The sequence below is a fragment of the Microtus ochrogaster genome, chromosome 18 (assembly GCF_000317375.1).
Source record: "Microtus ochrogaster isolate Prairie Vole_2 chromosome 18, MicOch1.0, whole genome shotgun sequence".
Taxonomy (NCBI): Eukaryota; Metazoa; Chordata; class Mammalia; order Rodentia; family Cricetidae; genus Microtus; species Microtus ochrogaster.
The window spans coordinates 46,628,544-46,638,684 of record NC_022020.1 but is presented as its reverse complement, the minus strand read 5'-3'; the positions used below and the strand labels follow the sequence as shown (position 1 = coordinate 46,638,684).

General features: G+C 51.2%; 1 protein-coding gene across 2 annotated transcripts; it reads right to left on the bottom strand.

Annotated features, from left to right (window-relative positions):
* On the bottom strand, positions 1-9,911 carry Cd74 (CD74 molecule). 2 transcript variants are annotated; one of them, XM_013349458.2, is made up of 9 exons: positions 9,719-9,911; positions 4,420-4,589; positions 4,191-4,270; positions 3,456-3,518; positions 2,596-2,688; positions 2,245-2,332; positions 1,107-1,304; positions 664-726; positions 1-501 (listed from the first exon to the last, which is right to left on the bottom strand). In XM_013349458.2, the coding sequence occupies exons 1-9, from the start codon at positions 9,793-9,795 to the stop codon at positions 494-496; spliced, it is 840 nt and encodes a 279-aa protein (XP_013204912.1). In that variant the 5' UTR covers positions 9,796-9,911; the 3' UTR covers positions 1-493. The 2 variants fall into 2 exon arrangements, with proteins under 2 accessions (XP_013204912.1, XP_005356213.1); XM_005356156.3 differs by lacking the exon at positions 1,107-1,304 and having other exon boundaries at positions 9,719-9,904.
* Positions 9,912-10,141: the final 230 nt, after the last annotated feature.

The window sequence follows — 10,141 nt, the reverse complement described above, 5'->3', positions numbered from 1 at the left end:
TTACTACCTTTTATTGTCACATGAGCCATGATCCTACAGGCTGCTGATAAGCTTGGCTGAGCAAGGGACCCGGGGGGTTTGGCAGGAAGTGAGGAAGGGTTGCTGGGAGGAGGGCCTGGGTTCTTCCTTGAGAAGACAGCAGAGGTGTTCAGTGTGGGTTAAGGGTTGAGTACCCCTTATCCCTGTCTGTGGGCCTACATCTCAAAGCCCCACACTGGAGACTGCTAATGGGTCAGAAATGGGGTCCACCTAGCATTGCCCACTCTGAGCTTTGTGTCCCTTTAGATAGGGCTGGGCAGCAGGGCCCTCCCTCCAGCATCCTCATTCTGTTCTGATTTTATTTATCGTGTCCAGGGATGATGACGCAGAACCAGCCTTAAGCCCCAAGGTGCAGGGAGACAAGAAGTGGCATGTGACCGGCAGGGAAGGCAGGAAGGCTGGGGCACCACAGGAGAGCTGGAAAGCTGCCGCTGTGCAGAGCCAGCCTCTGTCTTCACATGGCTGGGAAGGGAAGCAGATGTTAGTATGGTTGGCTCTCCTGCTGGACCTGCAGAGCAGTCAAGGGACCCCATTCCCCCCTTGCTGGTCTGATACTCTGTTTCCAACCACCAGCCCATTCTGTAAAAGCCAGCCCAGTATTATACCCTCCAGGGGTCCCCTTACCTAGGCCCACATCCTGCTTGGTCACACCCAGGCCAGAAGATGGGTCTTCCAGGTCCAGTGGCTCTACAAAAGAATCATCATGCTATCCTTACCCCACCACACACTTGGTTGCCATTGTGCCCAAAGGCATATCTCCCAATCAGGTATGGCCCTGAGCCCGGGAAAGGAGGCACCACAGAATGTAGTGTAGTTAGGGGGTACGCTGAGATTGGGGGTTGGGGGGGTTGTAGGACAGCGTGTGTGTGGAGAACGTGAGAGAGAGCAAGGGACACACAGGAGTGCCCAAGTGGATGAAGGGCCAGATGCATAATTAACAGTGGCTGTCCTCAGGGCACAGCCAACCCATGTCCTGACCCCATGTTTACTAAGAGGGACCTCGGGACCCTCAGCCTTCCTAATGCTTCCTAGTGCTTTAGATTACTGACATAGCGGCCCCTGCTTACCACTGCAGTTATGGCGCCCGCGGCTCTTGGTGTGAGGGACCTCAGTGCCGTTGGGGAACACACACCAGCAGTAGCCAGTGCTCCCGTAGCACTGGAGCGGCATATAGTTGCCGTTCTCATCGCACTTGGGACGGAACGCACCCGGATGGACATCAGGGATGTGGCTGACCTCTTCCTGGCACTTGGTCAGCCCTGAAGCTACAGGCATGATGAAGACAGTGAGTGAGTGGGCTCTGGGCCAGGATCTCAGCAGAGCAGAGGCCCACACACCACTGCCATGGGCTTAATGCCTGTCCAAGTTGCTTTCTCATTCCTCCCATGGCACAGATGGGGAAACTGAGGCTGGAGGCTGAAACCAGGAAGGTTTCCAAAAAGGAAAAGCAAGGCTGGATCATTTGCCTCAAAATGATTACTTCCAGCGCTCAGACTTTATTACAGTTGGTGATTATTCCTGCGATTCTGGTTTCTGCAGGACAGTAATGGGCACCTTTGGGAACCTGACCTTCCTGTTACCTGGATGACCCAAGTAGAAATGGAGGTTGTCATTTATTGGGGATGCTGGAGAGAGGATTTAAAAAATTAGCTAGAAGTTGGTTGAGATCACAGGCGAGCTCTCTTCTGTATCAGAGAAGCAGGTCTAGAGAAGAATGGGCCATTGGCCTTCCATCTGTGGTCCAGAGAAGCCCAGCAGGACAGGCTTGTCTGGCTCTCCGGCTCTGCACAGCAAGTTAAGAGACAGCGCCAGGGTAAAAAAAAAATCATTCCCCATGTTTTAGGTCTCCAGCCTCCTGTGTGCCAGCATGGCTGGTGAGGTGAGCTGTGCCTAGGGTGCTGGGCATTCGCTGACTCTATGACCCTCTGCTCCTCAAGTGCTGAGGTGTGCTGCTGGGGAGGTGTCCTTCCGAGGACCCATGCCTGGTATGTTTCGAGTTGGTTTTGATCTAAGACAAGAGGAGAGACAAGAGGCCTCTATACTCGGCATGTGTGTGTGATAGAACAGGCCAACGGACATGTCAGGAACGAACAAGACACAGAGTTGAGAGGATGGGATGCTGCAGCAAGTTTCCTTTAAGAGTGCTGGAGACCCTAACTTCAGCAGCTCCAGGGGCCCCGGCACCCTGAGGCTCCCATCTGGTACCTTTAGGCGGAGCCTCGGTGGGCTTCTCCTCCAGGGAGTTCTTGCTCATTTCAAACAAGAGCCACTGTTTCATCCAGCTCTCAAAGACCTAATGGGAACAGAGGCAGGCCATCAGGGTCAGGAGTCAACACCGCCCCCTACCGGACTTTACCCTGGTAACAAACTTGGAGGATCAGACAGGCCCAACATCTGGAGTCCTGCTGCAGCCTGGGTGCCTCTTGAAGACCCACAGGGGTTTTGTGGATTTCGAAGGCCCCCCCATAGCCCAGAGAACAGCTCCCCTAGCCTGCCCACCCCTTGCCACTCTAGTCCTGAGGCTGCCATGGAAAGAGGTGGACAGAAGCCGCTCACCTTCCAGTCCAGACCATCCATGGAGTTCTTAAGATGCTTCAGGTTTTCCGGAAAGGTCCCCTTCAGCTGTGGGTACATCAGGGGTCCAGACCTCTGCAGATTGGCAGAGCAAGAGGAACGTTACAAAGAACTCCATGATCGGCAAGGGGAAATGGGCACACTTTGTGCTGAGGAAGGATGTTCGCTGCAGCAAGCCTGGACCTTGGCTTTGGTGACGGAGAGCAGGGGTACGGGCCACCCAGCTGTGTAGCTCCTGTCAGGGTCCAGACCAACCTTACCAGCACCACTGATTTTCTCCCTACAGATGCCTGCCTGTTTTGAAGGTCTCATCTCCGGAAGACCTGACCACCCCTAGCTAGACTGGGTCCTCTGACTGTCCTCATAGCCAGCGCTTGTCCCTCATCACCTGATCACTGGTCTGTTAAAGTCGCTCCCCTGCTGCAGACTGCAGAACTGTGTAGTACCCGGACCAGAGCAGGCATGTGAGATATTAATTTCGGAAGGAGAACGGAATATCATTGACAAGTCACATGCAAGATTTGGGCCTTAATTTTTCCACCCCAAAAGTGACAAAGCTAGAGCCTGGTGTAATGACACACGCCTTTAAACCCAAAACTCAGCTGGCAGAAGCAGGCACGTCTCTTCGAGTGCAAGGCCAACATGGTCTACATAGCACAGCCAGTTCCAGGGCTACACAGACACTTATCTGAAGATGGGAATTGGGTTGGACTGGATGAAATATTTAATGACCACCTTCTATTCCTTGGGGTGAGCAGCGCTGAGTTTATAGTGAGCCTAGCATGTGAGCGGGGGTTGGGGTCCCACGTGGAACGGGACCGTCCACCGGCTCTGACACTCACCAGGAGCAGGTGCATCACGTGGTCCTGGGTCATGTTGCCGTACTTAGTAACATTCTGCACAGGCTGTAGGAAAAGGAACAGGGTTAGCAGCACTGTTAGCTGAGAAGTGGGAAGGGCAGCGAGGGGAGAACACAGCAGCTGGAGTCTAGAAAGAATCAAGTCCATGGGCTCACCAGCTCAGCTCTGTCACCTCCTAACATGGGAGCTCCAGCTATTCACCCCCTTTCTGCCTCCATGTCCCCACTGGTCAGGCTGGCATAAGCTTTAAGATTATAATTTACCACGTTTCTCCCTTTCCTTTTCTCCCTCCAATCTCTCCATATGCCCCTCCCTGCTCTCCTTCAAATTCATGGCCTCTTTTTTATTTACTGTTATTGCTTGAGTATATATTTATGTATATACTATATTTCCTAATTATAGTCTAGTTCATATAATTCTACCAATCGGCATGCTCTTCCCTGGGGAAGGTACCAATAGTTTTATGAGTAACGCTGCTATCAGAGGCTTGGAGGAGGTGAGGGACTGTACAATGCTGTGGCGGGTAAGAGTTGTGGGCCTGTCCTCTCCCCATCAGGGTAACCTCCATCACCCTGGCAAGCCCCTCTGAGGTGGCCCCTGCTCCTTTCCAGCAGTTAGGACCTTGCTTCCTGGCCAGCCGTTATTCTTTGCCCCTCCACTTTGGCACCTGCTCTCTGCCTAGACCAGCTACCATTTCCTTCCTGCCACCTTCCTTACCCCGTGGAGCATGTTTTCCATGGGCAGTGGCCGCATCAGCAAGGGGGTAGCCATCCGCATCTGGCTGACAGGTTTGGCAGCTGTGAGGAGGCAGGGAGGACAGACAGCATGAGTCCAGGTCCAAGGGAGTAGGGGGCCAGGGGTTGAGATCTGGAACCCGGGAATGGGGAATGGCGGGGGAGGGGCTAGATGGAGAAATGGTGGGGCTTGTGAGGCGAGGGACACGCACATTTAGGAAGCTTCATGCGAAGGCTCTCCAGTTGCAGGTTCTGGGAGGTCACGGTCAGCTTGTCTAGACGGCCCTGCTGCTGGTACAGGAAGTAAGCCGTGGTGGCCTGCCCAGCCAAGAGCAGAGCCACCAGGACAGAAAAGCCGGTGTACAGGGCCCCGCGGCTGCACCTGTTGTGAAGAGGGAGTAAAGGTAGGAGCCAGAGTTGGAGGCTGGCTGGGAGTGGGGACGTATGGCCCCACTCATGCCCTTTCGGACTTCTGTCAAGCCTTCCCCACTCCCCTGGCCAGAGAGGTGTGTGTGAGGACATCCCCTGCCCCCCACCCCAGCTGATCACCAGCGTGCTTCCTGGGAAGAAATTAGATCCACCTGGGGCCCAACTTCTATGGGAAAAAAAAATGAGCCAAGTTCCTTGCCTACTCTGGGTTTTGTGTCCCCTTTGTACAGTGACAGGGTAAAATGGCCTGTCCTCCCTCTTTACCCAGGTTCCCTCTGCCCAGTATATCCGAGGAGCAGAGCTACCCTCAGGGGAAAACACTTTGGTTTTGTTTGTTTGTTTATGTATTTTAGTTAGCAGAAAAAGATAGGTGCTTTTACTGTGTAAGAGGAAGAAGAGTTTCCATCCCCCCCCCTCGTGTTATTCCCAGTCCCTGCAGTGACGTCAGACTTAAAGAGAAAGGGGAAGGCAAGGTGGCGTGGACCGCAAAGAGAAGTAGAACCTAGACTACAAGGGAGGAGGAGATTATCCGGCTGGAACAGGGCCAGGTGCCACTGCTCCAGGGACGCAGCCTATGTGCCAGTCTCCAGGAATCTCTGGACAAATCTCCACCAGTCTCCTAGCTTTTGTCAACTGTCACACGAGTTGTTCTCACCCCAGCAATTCTAAAATGTGGTTCTTCCCCAACCCGTGGGTGTGGGTGTGGTATGTGTAGTATGTGTGTGTGGTGTTTGTGGTGAGGGGTATGTGTGTGTGGTGGGTGTATGTGGTGTGTATGTGTCGTGTGTGGAGTGTGTGGGTGTGTTATATATGGTGGAGGGTATGTGTGTGTGTGTGGTGTGTGTGATGTGTGTTTGTGGTGTGTGTGTATAGTGTACGGGGGGTGTGTGTGTTATATGTGGTGGGGGTATGTGTGTTGTGGTGTGTGTGGTGTGTGTATATAGTATATGGGGTGTGTGTATGTTATATGTGGGGGGAAGTATGTGGGGGAGGATGTGTGTCAGTGTGGTGGGGGGTAATGTGTTGCATATCCGTATTCATATGGGTGCTCATGTGTACATATATGTAGAGACCAGAGGTTCACTTCGGATGTTTTCCTCAATTGCGCTCCACCTTATGTTTTGAGGCAGGGTCTCTCACTGAACCTGGAGCGCAAAGATTCCACTAGACTGCCTCATCAACAAACCCAGGGACCCTCTTGTCTCTGCCTCCCCAACACTAGGACTAGCGCTTGTTCTTCAAACGAGTGTTCGAGATTCAAACTCGGGTCCTTGTGCCTGTGTTGCAAGAACTTCCTCAGCCGAGCTGTCTCCCCAGCACAGTTCTCTTTGAGACAGATCTTCCTATGGCCATAGAAGCACCTTGTAGTGATACCCAATTGGGGGGAATTCAACAGCAACATAGATGGCTAGGCCTGGATGAATGTGTCATGCTCTCGGGTGGCCAGACCCTCAGACCTCAGTGATTGCCTACAGTTTGATGCTTTGATTACTGTCTGGGGAGGGGTTGGAGAGGAAGTGGGGGGTGGAGAGGGTGCATGCCCGTATTACAGTATGGAACATAAGGATCATAACTCCAGACCTGGAAAGTTCCCATCCATTCTTCCTCCACTTAGCCCTTAGATGGAAGGAACTATCAGTACTCTGCTGATGTTTGAACTTGTCCCCTTTAAAATGACAGGGTTTTGCCAGGCAGTAGTGGCACATGCCTTTAATCGCAGCACTTGGGAGGCAGAGGCAGGTGGTTGTCTCTGAGTTTGAGGCCAACCTGGTCTACAGAGTGAGTTCCAGATCAGGCTCCAAAACTACAGAGAAACCCTGTCTCAAAAAAAAAAAAAAAAGAGGCTTAACAAAAGAAGTTGGGCTCCAACATTTACACCATGGCAAGAAAGTCATCATCAGGTGTCAGCACCTTGATCTTGGACTTCTCAGCCTCCTAACCTGTGGGAAATAAATCTCTGGACACATATCTCCCAATTTGTATATAGTATTTATAGTAATATATATATATATATATATATATATATATATATATACACACACACAGTATATATATCTTATATATTAAACATGTATTATAATGTATCATAGTAACTCAGACTAAGACAGACTCCATTTGAAATTGTCATAATCAGTCTTAGTCTTGCCTACTCCAGCAACCAGGAAGGGAGATTTAGGAAACGCCAGAAGACCTGTCTGCCTAGTAACTTATGATGTCACAGACACAGCTAATTCTCATTAGCTCTCTGCTTGGCTGACTCTCTGTGTTTTGTTTTGGAAGGAGAAGGCAAAACCTCTTTGCTGGGGAAGGGAGGTCAGACTAGGAAGGGGAGTACGTTCTCCTTCCTGGCCTTCTGAAGGAAGATGCAGCCTGGGCTCAAGGTCCTCTGCTTTATTATCGACTTGGGTGACTCGCGGAACCCCTGGGCCGCTCTTCAGCCCTGTACTCTGATCTAGTAGACAAGAGCAGGTAGCCGTAACTGGCATCCCAGCTCTTCCACTGGCCTAGCTCTGGGGGGTGTGAGTGAGCAAGCTGACCCTTCTATATGTGAAATGGGTAAAAGCTTGGGATGAGAGGTTGTTAAATAACACAGAGATGGAGGGGGCAGTAGTGATGCACGCCTTTATTCCTAGCACTTGGGAGGTAGAGGAAGTAGGATCCCAGAGTTCGAGGCCAGCTTGGTCTACAGACTGACTTCCAGGGCAGTCAGGGCTACAAAGAGAAACCCTGTCTCAAAAAAACAAAACAAAACAAAACCTAAATAAATAAAAATAATGTAGAGATGAAACACTTGGCTCCAACATCCAACACATTTACTCTATCAATAATACTTCAAATCTAGCATCTGCCCTCCTTCCTCTTTTATTAAATTTACTGTTATTTTGTTTTTATGAGATGGACTCATGTAGATGAGGCTGGCCTTATACTCCTGATCCTCCTCCCTCCACTTCTCAAATGCTGAGATTATAGGCTTGCACAATCACACCCAGCCTCTTTGTCTCTAGATCGTCTGGCCCTTGGTTTTGATTGAGTGCCAACTCTGTCACCTTCTGGTTTTACTTCCTCCTTTGTACTTCCTTCTTATGTAATTAAGAAAAAAAAAGTAACTGACTAAAGTCAGAAGCCAATCAGAATTATCAGGAATCATGACACAGATGTTACCAGGCAGAAGTGTTCTCGGAAAATGCCCCAAGTCAAACCCTGCCTGGAATGGCCTGAGAGCTTAAGCCACCATCTCTGAACACAGCCCTCCCTGAGTGGCCTGAGGTCAGGGGGCTCCCACCTCCCCTCTCCACAAATGAGGCCTCTAGAAGACCCACATAGGAGAACAAGCTCAGATGCTTGTTCATGGTTCATGGTTCATGGTTCAAATGCTCTATCCAACACTCACTAGCTGAGACAACCTGTAAGTTACTTACCAGGATGGATTCAGATTCCTTTTGTGTAAAAATGGGGGAAATGCTGGCCATGGTGGCACACATCTTTAATCCTAACACTTGGGAGGTAAGCAAATATCTATTAGTTTAAGGCCAGCCTGGGCTACACTGTGAGTTTCAGCCAAAGCTACATAAGAAAAAGAAAAAAGAGCAGGGCGGTGGTAGCACACACCATTAATCCCAGCACTCAGGAGGCAGAGGCAGGTGGATCGTTATGAATTCAAGGCTAGCCTGGTCTACAGAGTGAGTTTCAGGACAGGCTCCAAAGCTACAGAGAAACCCTGTCTCAAAGAAAAAAGAAAAAGACAAGGGCGGGGGGGAAATAATAGAAAAGGCCAACTCCTAGCTACAGCATCTGTAAGAATGAAGATAGTGCCTGTAGCTTGGTTATGACTCTGATGGCGGTCAAAGGCACCCGAGACTGCTGAAGAGCGTACAGTAGGTGGACTGTACCTGTTACCTTTAAGCTGAGACCCAGAAAGAGGCTGTGACCTTTCTGTGGTCATCGACGACAGCAGTGAAAGTTGCCTTGGAAGTCCCCACTGCTCTCCTGCTCTATATCTGGTTACCTTCTTTCCAGAACGCGATTCCCCTACAGACTCTCAGAGGCTCTCTCAAATCCCCTTCTGCCCTGGAAACAGCTGATGTCACTTCTGCTTTTGATTCTCCCATAGACAGCAAGCAAATCAGGTTTGAGAGCTTGGGGTGGGGGAAGGAGCACAAGAGGGCGGGTGAATTCTAATCCTGTTTGGGTTTTTGGAGGGTGGAGGGCATAAGGCTGAGGTCATCTGGGGTCTGGGAGAGGAACCCTGGGCTACTTGGATGCCTGGGGCAGCCTCTTGATGCAGAGCCGGAAAGAGATTCGCAGAAGGGTCTGACCCCGCTACAGCGCTGAGCCCCTGCCACTCATGTAACAAGCGTTCCTTCTCTTTGGCAGCCACTCAGATGGCAGCCAGCGTCCACACACGAAGAAAGGCTAATCCTGTTTCAGGTATGGATGCGGATATAGCCAGACTGATTATCTAGGCTCCTACAAGCCTTCTGGCCATTAAGGAAAGACTAAGTTGCTTCTGTTACCCTCAGAAATGGTATCTCCACTGGCATCGGAACTTTTCCAAAATCTGAGGCTACAGATCTGAGCAGACAGATCTATTGAGGAAAAGTGAGAACTCATCCGAGGGAGGAACACTATGGTCTTTCGTCTCAGCCTAGAGTCATGGCCCAGCTGCAGAGGGTCTGTGAAACTCTGAGGCGTGAACCCAGGGCTCTCTTAACACTTACACAGCCTCAAGGAGCCCCTCGGTTTACAGATAGGGAAGTCAATACTCTTAGCAGGTGGGAGCTGGGGGGAGGGGGTCGAGAATACTCAGAGCCAGGTGTGATGGTGCACTCCTTTAATCCCAGAACTTGGGAGGCAGAGGCAAGTGGATCTCTGTGAGTTCGAGGCCAGCCTGGTCTAGAGTGAGTTTCATTATGTAGAAAGGCAGGGCTATAGAGAGAGAGACCCTGCCTTACATATATGTTTATATGTCAAAAAGTCAGTGCTTAAAAGGCAGCCTTCCCGCAACTCAATGCCATGCCCCTTCCCAGACCCACACTCTGTGCCCTCCAGAACTGAGGGCTCCCTGCTGGTACTCACACATACCTTTCTGGGGCTCTAGGGCGCTGGCCCAGCATGGGCAGCTGCTCATGGTTGGAGATGAGATCGCGCTGGTCATCCATGGCTCTGGCCTCTAGTCTTCTCGACAGGCGCTGCTGCTGCTGCTGCTGCTGCCGCCACCGCCGCTCCTCCTCTTCGTCTGGGACCCTTGAGCCCCAGGATCACCTCTTGAAGCTGGTGCTGGGAGGAACCTGATTCGTCCACAGCAGGTCACTCCGCCCATGTGGTAGATGTGGAAGTGAAAGCCACAAATCTGGAAATACCCCACTCACTCAAAGCTGCCCTCCCTGGGCAGGATGAGGGGGAGTTCCCTAACCAGGTAGAAGTCCGGCACGATCTTATTGGCTGGCCAGGGCTCTTGTCACTTGTTTCTAGGCAGACCTCTGGATTCATTAGGCATCCTTGGAT

Coding starts and splice junctions, on each gene's coding strand:
- Cd74 (XM_013349458.2), bottom strand. CDS start 9,795: ATGGATGACCAGCGCGATCTCATCTCCAACCATGAGCAGCTGCCCATG. Junction 4,590..9,718: donor CGCCCTAGAGCCCCAGAAAG/GTATGTGTGAGT, acceptor TCTTCACAACAG/GTGCAGCCGCGGGGCCCTGT. Junction 727..1,106: donor CGGGCGCCATAACTGCAGTG/GTAAGCAGGGGC, acceptor ATTCTTTTGTAG/AGCCACTGGACCTGGAAGAC.